Raw genomic sequence first — 14,415 nt, forward strand, 5'->3', positions numbered from 1 at the left:
TAATGAATCAACACTCCACCATGTTGAGCTCCACTGAAGGACACAAGGACACAGAATGTGCTTAGAGTAGGGAGGGGGGAGCTTTATCATTTATTCAAGAATCTCTAAACAGTAACACTACAGGCTGAGCAAGCCAAGCCCTGAAAGGAACTGAGATTATTGTAGATAGGAGCATGAATATGAGCAGAAAATGTACTTGAACTTGTATTTATCTATCCCTGAAATGCTGTGCATTTCAACATTGACATAAATGGCTACTGCTATATCCTTGTGGAGATAGTACTTAGTCACAACAAGAATTGTAGGGTGGTTATAGGATCATACAGTTATACAACAAGGAAACAGGCCCTTTGGCCCAAATGGACCATGCTGACCAAGATTCCCATCTAAGATCATCCATTTGCCCATGATTGGCCCATATCCCTTTAAACCTTTCCTATTCACGCACATGCCAAAGTACCTTTAAATGTTGTTCATGTACCCACCTCTAGCACTTCCTCTGGCAGTTCGTTTCACATAATTAACCATCCTCTGTATGAAAAAGTTGCCCCTCAGATTACTACTAAATCTCTCCCCTCTCATCTTAAACCTATGCCCTCTGGTTCTTGATTCCACAACCCTGGGAAAAAGGCTGGACTTTCACCGTATTTCAGCCCTTTATTTATTTACTAAGTTTGATTTACAGCACAGTAACAGGCCCTTCTGGCCCAACGAGCTCACGCTGCCCAATGACACCCATTAACCTACTAACCCGTACATTTTTGGAACATGGGAGGAAACTGGAACACCTGCGAAAATCTCACACAGTCATGGGAAGAACGTACAAACTCCTTACGGAGAGTGGCAGGAATTGAACCTGAGTTGCTGGTGCTGCAAAGTGTTACGTTAACTGCAATGTTCTGTGCCACCCAAATTGTATACCCTTCTATAAGATCCCCCCCTCATTCTCCTATGCCACAATGAGAAAAAATTCCCAATCTGCTCAATCTTTCTCCATAACTCAGTCCTTGAAGTCCCAGCTTTCTAAACTCCCCTGCATATTCTTCTCTGCACTCTTTCCCAGCATGAATGCACAATGATAAGATTCAGGCCCATTCATCTTCCCTACCTCCACTAGGTAGCTGTGAGGGGGACAGTAAGAAGAAGCCAAGCCTACTCAGCCATTCTCATGTACCCCCAAGTGTTAGCGAGCTCTGGATGCAATTACTTATAAGGAATAGAAAGTAAATCTGCCCTTGCAACCCAATTTCAAATTGGAACATAGCATTGTCATGGCTAGCCAACATGATTGCATACACTGGGCACCCCTCCCCCAATGTTATTCCTGTCGCACTGATGGAAACTTACCCTGAATGACGATCCATGTTTGGTGTTTCTGTTTTGAGCAACCTGAACAGATAATCAACAAAGACGCAAGGTTCAGGATTTTCAATTTTAATGAAGTAGTTTCAAAGTAACTTTATTATCAAAGTACATATATATATTATCATACACTACCTGAGATTCATTTTCTTACAGACATTCACAATAGAACAAAGAAATACAAGTCAGTAAAAAAAAACAGAGACTGACAAATAACTAATGTTCAAAAGAAGACAAATTGTGCAAATATTTGAAAAATAATAAATAAGTAAGTAAATACTACTGAGAGCAAGAGTTGTAGAGTCCTTGAAAGTGGGTCATGGAATCAGGTCAATGTTGCAATGAGTGAAGTTATCCATGCTGGTTCAGGAGCAATAATTTACTTATCCAGTTCCTTTCATACCTGCATGCTGCCCCAAATTAAGTCACAGTTAAGTACTTCATGTGAAGCATGATTGCTATCTTGCACAGAGAGGATAAATAATTTGTCACTAGGATTTTAGTACAACCACGTACAAAGTTTCTAAGAAGTGGACAATATCAATAAGAAATTTTCTGTCAACGAGAAAGCATGCAGATGCTAGAAATCCAAAAGAACACACACAAAACGCTGGAGGAACTCAGCAGGTCAGGTAGCATCTATAGAAATGAACAGACAGTCAACGTTTTGGGCCAAAACCGTTCTTTAGGACTGAGAAGGAAAGGGGAATTTGCCAGAATGAAAAGATGGGGGGAGCAAAATGAGGCTAACTGTAAAGTGATTGGTGAAACTAGGTGGGTGAGAAAGGTCAAGGGCTGGAGAAGGAGGAACCTGATAAGACAGGAGAGTGAATCACAGGAGAAAGGAAAGGTGGAGGGAACCCAGGGAGAAGTAATAGGCAGATGAGAAGATGTAAGAAGTCAGAGTGGGGAATAGAGGAGAGACAAACTTGATTAAGTGCTCAAGATATTAAATGAATCCATGACATTCTAAACTCATAGGCAAGAGTCTCGATTCTGAACTGAGAGACACCTGAGCCAAAGCTGAGTGAAAACATAGCAAAGTACAGGCCCTTCAGCCCACAATGTTGTACCAAACTTTTAAGATCAATCTATCTCTTCCCTTCCACATAGTAATCCATTTTTCTTTCATCCATGTGCCTATCTAACTTTCTTAAATATCCCTAAGATATCTGCCTCTACTATCATCCCTGGCAGCACTAACCTTGCATCTACCAACCTCTGTGTAAAAAAACTTAGCTCTGACATCCCCCCCCCCCCCATATTTTCCTCCAAACGCCTTAAAATTATGCCCCTCATATTAGCTGTTTCAGCTCTGGAGAAAAAAGTCTCTGGCTGTCCACTTGATCTATGGCTCTTACCATCTTGTACACTGCTTTCAAATCAACTCTCATTCTCCTTCACTCCAAAGACAAAAGCCTAGCTCACTCAACCTCTTGTCATAAGACATGCTCTCCTATCCAGGCAGTGTCCTGATAAATCTCCTCTGCACCCTCTCTAAAGCTTCCACATCCTTCCTATAATGAGGCACTAGAACTGAACACAATATTCCAAGTGTGGTCTAACCAGGGTTTTATAGAGCTTCAACATTACCTCACAGTTCTTGAACTCAATACCCAACTAATGAAAGCCAACATATCATATGCCTTCTTAACCACCCTATTAACTTGTTTGGCAGCATTGAGGGATCTGTGGATGTGGACCCAAGATCCTTCTGCTCCATCACACTGCTAAGAATTCTGTTATTAACCCCGTTCTCTGCTTCCAAGCTTGACCTTCCAAAGTGAATCATTTAACACTTTTCTCAATTGAACTCCATCTACTACCTAACCCTTCAATGTCCCATTGTAACCTACAACAACTTTTTACACTATCCACAGCTCCACCAACCTTCATGTCATCTGCAAACTTACTAATCCACCCTTTCAATTCCTCATCCAAATCATTTATTAAAAAAACAGCATGGGTCCCAGAACAGATCACTGAGGAACACCAACGGGCATCGACCTCTAAGTAAAATACTCATCACCATCTGCCTTCTGTGGATAAGCCAATGCTGAATCCACTCAGCCAAGTTTCCCTGGACCCTATCCCCCTTGGCTTTCTGAATGAGCCTACTGTGGGAAATGCCTTACTAAAATCCATATACACATGAACTGCCCTACCTTCATCAATTTGATTTGTTATTTCCTCAAAAAATTCAATCAGGCTTGTGCAGAACATCCTGCCAATCACAGAGCCTTACTGACTACCCCTAATCAGTCTATGCTTCTCCAAATGCTCATAAAACCCGTCTCTACGAATCTTCTCCCTTAATCACTGAAATAAGATTTACTGGACTATAATTCCCAGGATTATCCCTACTCCCTTTTGGAACAAAGGAATAGCATTTGCCACACTCCAATCATGTGGTACAACTACCGTAGCGAGAACACAAAGATCATTGCCAACAGCACAGGAAATCTTCCCTCACTTCCTGTAGTAACTGATGTATTTTTTGTACAGATTGAAAAGTCTAGATTTGGACAAGCTCATCTTCCATTATCCCCTCTGGCCCTGGTGTCTTATCAATCCTAATGTTTTTCAAAAGTTCCAGCACATTCTTTTTCTTAATGTCAGCATGTTCCAGCATATCAGCCTGTTTTACACCGTTCTCACAAATGTCAAGGTCCATCTCACCGCAAAATACAGAAGCAAAGTATTTATTAAGGACCTGCCCTATCTCCTCATCTCTGTTCTAAATGGACATACTGATATTTTGAGGCTGTACCCTCTGTTCTTAGAGTCCCCCACTATAAGAAATATCCTCTCCATGTCCACTCTGCCCGAAGTGGTATACTTGTTATTGAGGGGAATGGCCACAGGGGTACTCTGCACTGTCTGCATATTCCCTTTCCTTCTCCCGACAGTCACCCAATGACTGAACTTAGGTGTGACTGCCTCACTGTAGCTCCTATCTTTCAACTCCTCATTCTGCCTATTACCTCTCCCCGGGGCCTCTCCTCCTTCCCTTACTCCTATGGTCCACTCCCCTCTCTTATCAGATTCCTCCTTCTTCAGCCCTTTACCCTTTCCACCAATCACCTCCCAGCCTTTCACTTCACGTCCTCCTCCATCTTCCAGCTTGTACTCCTTCCTCACCCCACCATCTTCTTAATCTGGCTTCTTCCCCCTTCCTTTCCAGTCCTGATGAAGGGACTTGACTGTTTATTCCTTTCCATAGATGCTGCCTGACCTGTTGAGTTCCTCCAGCATTTTGTGTGCATTGTTCTGGATTTCCAGCATCTACAGAATCTCTTCTGATTAAAACAATAGATAAATGGTTTCACTTTTTAGGTGTGATTTTTTTTCGCTCAAGGATATGAGCCCCACCTAAACATTTTTTTTGAAAAATGTTAACTGACCTGCTTGAAGACCATTCTTCCATCTGACACACCAGACAATATTTAAGTAGCTGGAAGACAGCTGATAATATTATTTAAACTTGTTGATTTATGGCTATTTTAATTCACAACAATTTACGACACCATCGAATTTGAAAGTGCTTACTAAAGGAGGTCAATCAGATTTCAAGGGTAATAGAAACGAAAGGCTGTGGTCAGAGTGAAAACCACATTAACTCTAAGCATTCCTGCTCACAACCTCAAAGTGCACATCATACTTGCACAGTGACAGACCCGTTCCAACTAATTCTGTACACCAGTGTTATACAGCAACAGACCCCATCTCCAACAGCAGTGTACCCCAGTGTTAATGAGTGATCGACTTGTCCCCACCAGTTCTGTACATGAGTGTTACACAGACTCGCTCCACCAGTTCTGTATTCTATTGTTACACAGTGAGCGACTCACTCCACCAGCAGTGCACCCGTGTTATAGAGAGACTCACTCCACCAGTTCTGTACACCAGTGTTATACAGTAACAGACTCATCCCCACCAGCAGTACACCCCAGTGTTATAGAGACTCACTTCATCAGTTCTGTATGCTATTGTTACACAGAGGGAGACTCACTCCACCTGTACTATACCACAATGTTAAATAGTGATTGACCAGGCCTCAGTACCCAGTTTTATAGAGCCAAAGATCCACTTCCACCAGTACTATGCCCCAGTGTTATACAGGAACAGACCTGTCCCCACCAGCACTGTACCCCAGTGTTATACAGTGACAGACCCATCCCCACCAGTACTGTACCTTGGTGTTATACAGTGACAGACCCGTCCTCACCACTGTATTCACCTCCATGCTAGACAATCTCTTATCTGTATCCACTATTATTGTATCCCAATATTGTAAAGTGACAGACCTGTCCTCACCAGGACCATATACCTATGCTATCCAGTACAGACCTGTAACTACATGGATTCCACCTTGTATGACACAACAACAAATTAGTATCCCAAGTTATACAATGACAGATCTAAATCATTCACAAGAACACAACAAAATAGAACAGTAGACCACCAGGCCCCTCGTCTGCCCCACTATTCAATATCACCATAACTGATCTATGTTGGCCTCTGTGAGTTTCCCTGAAACCTCAGTTTCCCAACTTTACAAAAAACTTATCTACTTCTACCTTAAATACATTTAATGATCTAGTTCCACCACCAACATTGGGAACAGAGAATTTCAGAGATTTACCACCCTCTGACAGAAGAACTTTTATGCAACTCAGTTTCAAATGAATGTCCCCTTATTTTCCAATTATGTCTCCTTGTTTAAGAAAACACCTGAACATCTGAGAAGGCTTCCCAGTGTTATATATTCAAATAAAGGACAACACTCATCTGCCTGATCTTGAAGGAATACGATCCCAAACTGTTTATAGTTGCTCTTGACTGGATAACTCTCTCATTCCAGGAATTAGCCTGGTGAAATTCCTTTGGGCCTCCAATACCATTATAACTAATTTTAGAGAAGTGAACCAAAACGAGTATTCCTCGTGTCACCTGTCCAACACCTTGCAAAATTGTAACAAATCCTCCAACTCCTTTGCCACTAAGGCCAACATGGTGAATCCCTTAACTATTTCTTAGAAAAAGTTATCAGGTAGGTTTGACATTCCCTGGAATACATAGATCCCAAGGAACCTCACACATTTACAGTCTCTACTTACATAATAATAGGCCTTTTGATTCCCTGCATTAACTTTGGTTTGTACAATGACTGATTACACACTAATGTTACACATGCCTTACCTGGATTCACCAGCAATGCACTGGGGTTCTTCAAATCACTAACCACTGTTCATAAGGATACATGCCATATAAACCTCCAAGGCCTCTCAAGACCTTGCACAGAAGTTGGGTTGATGGACAGCTGAAAACAGAGCGTGAGGAAAAACATGTTACCGTTTGACAAAATACTCTTGTCATTCCTCAGAAATCTACCAGGACCTTCAAATTTTATCATACTTAGATTCAGATTTAATTACATGCACGTCAAAACATACAGTAAAATGTGTTGTTTGCGTTACCAACACATCTAGGGATAAGACCAAAAGACTACAAGGCATAAGCTATTCGGCCCATCGGGTCTGCTCTGCCATTCCATCATGGCTGATTTATTATCCTTCTCAACTCCATTCACCTCCGTGTAACCTTCTGCTGAGAATAAGCAGGGAAGGAGGGACACAGGTTAATTAACCACAGCCACTAGATGTTATGGTTCACAGACTCCAAGGTTCTAAGGGGACACATGAGGCTATGTAATGTGACTGATGCTGTGGTAAGCATTGTTGCCAACCAGTTGTCATACAGAATCATACAACACAGGAAAATGCTCTTCAGCCCACCATATCTATGCTGACCATCAAATACTCATCTATACAAATCCCATTTACCACCACTTGGCTGGTCCACAAGACCTTTACTAATCAAGAACTATCAACCTTCCCTGAAAGTGCTGTGGGCAACACATTCTGGCACCACCGTAGCATAGCCACAATGCTCAGCCAAACAATGCAGAACACAACAAGCAACAAAACAACAAAAGCAAAACCAGTTAGTCAGTTAACTCTCTCTCTCTCACTCACTCACACTCACTCCTCCAACTCCAGGACAGGCCTCCAGCCCTCCATTCTTCAGAATTCAGCCATTGGGCTTCAGGACTTCTGATTGAACTTCCACTCTGATCTTCTGTATCAACCCCTGGACTAGCTGATGATGGGATCTCGAGCTTCAAGCACATCAACTGGTGGCCTTGTCCTCATATCCGCAATTCTGGACTTTGTGTAAGGAGCAGAGGCCTACACTGTGGATGTCCTTCATCACCCATCAACATCTCTGGAGTTTTGAGCACAGAGTAGAGGCCTAACCTATAACTCCTCAACATCACTATCTAAACTATAACCTGACACCTCTCAGTCCCCAAACCATCTCTATAAACTTAAAAAGCAACTAAATCCAAGCCACAATCTCCAATCTTGATGGAAACCGCAACTCGGGATTACCTTAAGTAAATTACAAGCATCATTAACAGTCAAATATGTGACAGCTTGCATGGTGGTGCACAGTTATCTCTCAATTATGTGGACTAAGACACTGCCCAACCAACAACTGAGCCATATAATCATGACTTGCATTTTTGCACTATTGTTTACCTTGGGACATGTTATAGTGTCAAGCTGTTATAGTGTAGCAAGTACATCAGCCAGTGCTCAAAAATTAAAATTTACTTGACCCCAAGTGACCTTCAGACTTAGATTCTTGGTAAAATCTTGATAAAATGCTTAAGATATCAAGATAAAGAAAAGATCCTGAAGGTGGCTGCCAATGTGCCAGAAAGAGAAATGAGCCATTGATGATAGTAGGGAAAGCAGTTCTTTTCTATCCTGATATAAGTTATGACCTTTTGAAGAGAAAGAAGGAATTTAATCCAGTGAAAAAAGTTTTTTGGGAAAATGGTTATAAATTTATATTGCGCCACCCGGCAACACTGATAATTTTTTTGGATGACGGGAAAAGAAGATTTTTTACTGATCATCCGGATGCAGAGGAGTTTGCACAAGAACTCCCAAATATTCGCTAGACAGTAAAGATTTAAAAGTGAAACAGATTAAAGATGAAGATGGGGACAGTGAAGTGAGTTGATGGACATTAAGGACAGAAGAATATTTAAATATACTTTTAATTATATGATACCAGGGGTAGAAAGGTAAAAATTTGAGAAATATAAATCGAGAGTAGTGATATTACTTTTTCTTCTCTTATTATATACTTTTCTCATGTTACGGGGGAGCTGGGGGAACTTCGGATCGATCGCTACGGAATTCACATGTGTAATCATGGCGTTTGCCATGACCTGCAAAATGGAGGGGGGTAATGTTGTGTTTTTTTTCATTCACAACATTAGCACGGGGGGGGGGGTTGTTATTTTTTTCTTTATAATCTATTTTTCTTTTATCTTTCTTTCTTTCCCTGGATGATCGGAGGGGAGACACATAGCAACATGGAGAATTTTAAAATAATTCCCCAAGGTACTATGAGAGTTGAAATATTATGTATTATTATAGATTGGAGTAACCCCATTAAAAATAATGACTAATTTACTGAATTTTTAAAGTTTTAATGTTAATGGGCTTAATGGACCAGTGAAATGAAAAAGAATTTTAACATACATTAAGAAAATGAAAATAGATATAGCTTTTATACAAGAAACACATTTAACAGAGATAGAACATCAGAAATTAAGGAGAGATTGGGTTGGAAATGTTATTGCAGCTTCATTTAATTCAAAAGCGAGGGGAGTTGTAATTTTGGTTAACAAAACTTTACCAATTAAAATACAAAATGTATTAATTGATTCTGCAGGAAGATATGTAATTATACATTGTCAAATCTTTTCAGAACTATGGACTCTTATGAATATTTATGCACCAAATAACGATGTAAAATTTATACAAGAGGCTTTTTTGAATTTGGCTGACGCACACGATAAAATATTAATAGGTGGAGACTATAATTTTTGTCTAGACCCAGTTTTAGATAGGTCAACAAAGGTTGTTACAAAACCAAAAGTAGCATAATTAACTTTATCATTGATGAAAGATTTAAATTTGATTGATATATGGAGAAGAATTAACCCAAGAGAAAGAGATTATTCATTTTATTCAAATAGACATAAAACTTACTCAAGAATAGATTTTTTCCTACTATCAGCGAATATTCAAGACAGAGTGAAAAATATGGAATATAAAGCAAGAATATTGTCAGATCATTCCCCCTTGATAATGACAATGATAATGATGGATAAGGAGGAATCCGATTTACAGATGGAGATTTAATTCAATATTATTAAAACATCAAGATTTTTGTGATTTTATGAAAAAACAGATTCAGTTTTTTTTTGATACATACTTACTTTCAGTTGATGATAAATTTATATTATGGGAAGCGATGAAGGCATATTTGAGAGGCCAGATAAGTTATACTTCTAAAATTAAGAAGGAATATATGGTAGAAATAGATCATTTGGAAAAAGATTACAAAATTAGAAAAAGAATCTCAAAGATATATGACAGAAGAAAAACAAAGACAACTTGTTAATAAGAAGCTAGAATATAATACACTTCAGACATACCGAACAGAAAAAGCAATTATGAGAACTAAACAGAGATCACACACAAGATTCTTGCTTGGCAGTTAAAAACAGACCAGGCTTCCAACACGATAAATGCAATTAGAACAAGTGTAAATAAAATTATTTATAAACCTTTAGAAATCAATGAAACTTTAAAAAATTTTTATTCTGAACTGTATCAATCAGAATCACAAAATGATATTGTTGAGATAGAAAGGTTTTTATCACAAATAACTCTCCCAAAATTGAATTTGGAAGAACAGAAGGGATTAGATGTGCCTTTTACATTAAAAGAGGTCGAAGAAGCTCTAGGATCACTTCAAGAGTAATAAATCTCCAGGAGAAGATGGTTTTCCGCCTGAATTTTACAAAAAGTTTAAGGATTTATTAATTCCTCCTTTTATGGAGCTAATACACCAAGCGGAAAGAACGCATAAACTTCCAGAATCTTTTTCGACAGCTATTTTAATAGTTTTGCCAAGAAAAGACAGAGATCTTTTACAGCCAACGTCATATACACTTCTTTCTTTGTTGAACACAGACTATAAAATAATAGCAAAGATTTTATCTAATAGATTATCTAAATACTTACCAAAATTAATACACATGGACCAAACAGGATTTATTAAAAATAGACAATCGGCAGATAATGTAACTCGGTTACTTAGCATAATTCATTTGGCACAAAAGAGGGAAGAAATGAGTGTGGCAGTTGTTTTGGATGCAGAAAAAGCATTTGATAGATTGGAATGGGATTTTTTATTTAAAGTATTGGAAAAATATGGATTAGCAGTATCTTTTATAAAATGGATTAAAACCTTAAATACTAACCCCAAAGCTAAAGTGGTAACAAATGGCCAAATTTCAACATCATTTCAGTTAACAAGGTCAACTAGACAAGGTTGTCCATTATCACCTGCTTTATTCGTGTTGGCGATAGAACCATTAGCTGAATTAATTAGAACTGACTCAGATATTATGGGTTTCAGAGTTAATCAGGAGGAATATAAGATTAACTTATTTGCTGATGATGTTCTGATTTATCTAACTAACCCATTGCATTCGTTGCGTAAATTATCTTCTAGATTGGAAGAATATGGGAAAATATCAGGGTACAAAATAAATTGGGATAAAAGTGAAATTTTACCCCTTACTAAAGGATATTATAGTCAATGTTGATTAATAACTCAATTTAGATGGCCGATAAATGGTATTAAGTATTTAGGTATAAGAGTTGATAATGATAAAAAGAATTTATATAAACTAAATTATTTGCCATTACTGAAAAAAATTCAAGAGGATCTTGATAGATGGATGATGTTACCAATAACATTAATAGGTAGAGTCAATGCTGTAAAAATGAATATATTCCCTAGATTACAATATTTATTCCAAACACTACCAATACAACTACCGCAGAAGTTTTTTAAAGAGTTAAATAAATGTGTGAGGAAATTCCTTTGGAAAGGTAAGATGTCAAGAATATCGTTGGAAAAATTGACATGGAAATTTGACCTAGGAGGGTTACAATTACCAAATTTTAAGAATTATTACAAAGCAAATCAACTTAGATTTATTGCATCTTTTTTTGATGAAGATAAACTGACATGGATTAGAATAGAATTAGACAAAATAGAAGAAAATATACCAGAAGATTTTATACATAAATGGGAATCTAAATGGATACGGGAAAAGAAAGAATTTCCTACACTAAAACATTTGATTGATTTATGGAATAAGATAAATGTTGATGATGAGATAAAGAAATCTTTATTAGCAAAGAGACCTTTAATTCAAAATAAACTAATCCCTTTTACAATGGATAATCAACTTTTATATAGCTGGTTTCACAAAGGAATTAGATATATAGGAGACTGTTTTGAAGGAGGTATATTAATGTTATTTGACCAATTAAAGAATAAATATAAAATATCAAGTAACACTCTTTTCTGTTATTTCCAATTAAGGGCTTATTTAACAGATAAACTGGGTCAAACAATGTTATTGCCAAAACCTAAAGAAATAGCAACTTTAATTCATAAAGGAAAAATTTAAAAAATTATTTCTGGTATGTATAATTTGATTCAAAAACAGGCAATTAAACAAGGAATTCATAAGTCAAGACAAAAATGGGAAACTGATATTAAAATTGATTAAACAAGTTGGTCAAGATTATGTCTTGACAGTATGACAAATACAATAAATGTTCGACTAAGATTAGTACAATATAACTTTTTACATCAAATATATATTACACCACAAAAAATAAATAGATTAAACAAATTTATCTGATCAATGTTTTCGATGTAATCACGAAATTGGTACTTTTTTTTACACTCTACTTGGTCTTGTTTTAAAATTCAACCTTTTTGGACAAATTTAAGAGTTTTACTGGAACAAATTATTGGAATACAACTTCCACATAATCCAACATTATTTTTACTAGGCGATATTGAAGGGATAAAATCGAAATCCAAATTGAATAAATATCAGAAAGAATTCATAAAAATTGCATTGGCAGTAGCCAAAAAGGCTATTGCAGTTACTTGGAAATCGGATTCATACTTGTATAGATCATTAGAAGAATGAAATTTTTAGCTGCATTCCACTTGAAAAAAATACTTATAATTTAAGAGATAAATATGAAATATTTCTGAAAATTTGGCGCCCTTATTTACAAAAGATAGGATTAAATATATAGGTGCTCCGAAGATAAAATTATTGGTTATCTCGGGAAAGAAATAAATATACATATTAAAGCTATTATGAACTCCATGGAGCATGTGGGGATCTTCCAATATCCAGGCATTCTTTCTTTCTTTTTTCTTTCTTTCTTTCTTTTCTCTTCTCTCTTTTTCTATAGGGATATGTTGGGGGAGGGGTTAAAGGGAGGGGAGAAGGGTTGACAATTTTTTTTTCTTTCTGTCACCTATTTGAAAATTCAATAAAAAAAAGTTTTTTAAAAAAAGGATAACAGGTCTAGGAAACATTGGTTTTGAGAGATATTGAGACCCTGGTTAAAAAAATGTATAGCAGATTTTGGCAGGTAGGAACAAATGAAATGCTAGAGAGCACTTAAGAAATATATTAAGACTAAAAGGAAACATGAGGTTGTTCTAGCAAACAAGATGAAGAGCTTCTACAGATATATTAAGATGAAAAGGATTGCAAGGGACAAAATTGGTCCTCTAGAAGATCACAATAGTAATCTATGTGGAGCCCAAAGAGATGGAGGAGATCTTAAATGGATTATTTGCATCTCTATTTACACAGGAGACAGACACAGGATCTATAGAAGTAAGGCAATGTAGCAGTGAGGTCATAGACCATATACAGATTACAGAGGAGGAGGTGTTTGCTATCTTGAGGCAAATTAGGGTGGACAAATCCCCAGAGCCAACAAGGTGCTCTCTTGGACTCTATGGGAGGCAAAAGCAGAAATCATCCTTAGCGTCAAGTGAGGTACCAGAGGACTGGAGGATAGCTAATGTTGTTCCACTGTTTAAGAAAGGCCCTAAGAATAAGCCAGGAAATTATAGGCCACTGAACCTGACATCAATAGTGGGAAAATTATAGTAAGGTATTCTGAGCAACCAATATAAGAATATTTGGATAAACAGAGACTGATTACGGATAGTCAGCATGGCTTTCTGTATGGTAGATTGTGCCTAACCAATCTTAAAAGAGTTTTTCAAGGAAGTTACCAGGAAAGCTGATAAAAGCAAAGTCATGGATGTTGTCTACATGGACTTCAGCAAGGCATCTGACAAAGTCCCGCATGGGAGGTTGGGGTCAAGCTTGGCATTCAAGATGAGGCAGCAAACTGGATTAGACACTGGCTTTGCAGGAGAAGTCAGAGGGTGACAGTAGATGGTTGCCACCTGAATGGGAGCCTGAGAACAGTGGAGTGCTGCAGAGATTGGTGCTGGGTCCATTGTTGTTTGCCATCTATATCAATATTCTAAATGATAACATGGTTAACTGGTCAGCAAATTTACGAATGATACCAAGACTGGGTGTAGTGGACAGTGAGGAAGACTATCAAAACTTGCAGCAGGATCTGGACCAGCTGGAAAAATGGGCTGAAAAATGACAGATGGTGTTTAATGCAGACAAGTATGAGGTGTTGAACTTTGATAGGGCCAACCAGAGTAAGGCTTACACAGTGAACATCAGGGCACTAAGGAGTGCAGTAGAACAAAGGGATCTGGGAATACAGGTCCATAATTCATTGAAAGTGGCATCAGAAGTAGATAGGGTTGCAAAGAAAGCTTCTGGCACATTTGCCTTCATAGATCAAAGAGTACACACGTTGGGATATTATGTAGAAGTTATATAAGAAGTTGGTGATGCTTAATTTGGAGTATTGTGTTCAGTTTTGGTCAGGTACCTACAGCAGAAACGTCACTAAGATTGAAAGAGTACAAAAAATTTACAAGGATGTTGCTGGGACTGGAGGACCTGAGTTA

The 14,415-nt window shown here is 37.8% G+C and overlaps 1 protein-coding gene across 2 annotated transcripts in view; it reads right to left on the bottom strand.

The window, feature by feature from the left end:
• Nucleotides 1-14,415, bottom strand: part of LOC132392874 (islet cell autoantigen 1-like protein) — a 145,754-nt gene that overhangs the window by 117,311 nt on the left and 14,028 nt on the right. For both annotated transcript variants that reach the window (XM_059967381.1, XM_059967382.1), the window contains exons 2-3: nt 6,565-6,685; nt 1,348-1,389 (exon numbers count right to left, since the gene is read on the bottom strand). In XM_059967381.1, coding sequence (XP_059823364.1) covers nt 1,348-1,364 — 17 coding nt within the window. In that variant the 5' untranslated portion in view covers nt 1,365-1,389; nt 6,565-6,685. The remainder of the gene's footprint in view (nt 1-1,347; nt 1,390-6,564; nt 6,686-14,415) is intronic.

Source organism: Hypanus sabinus, chromosome 4 (assembly GCF_030144855.1).
Source record: "Hypanus sabinus isolate sHypSab1 chromosome 4, sHypSab1.hap1, whole genome shotgun sequence".
NCBI classification, from domain to species: domain Eukaryota; kingdom Metazoa; phylum Chordata; class Chondrichthyes; order Myliobatiformes; family Dasyatidae; genus Hypanus; species Hypanus sabinus.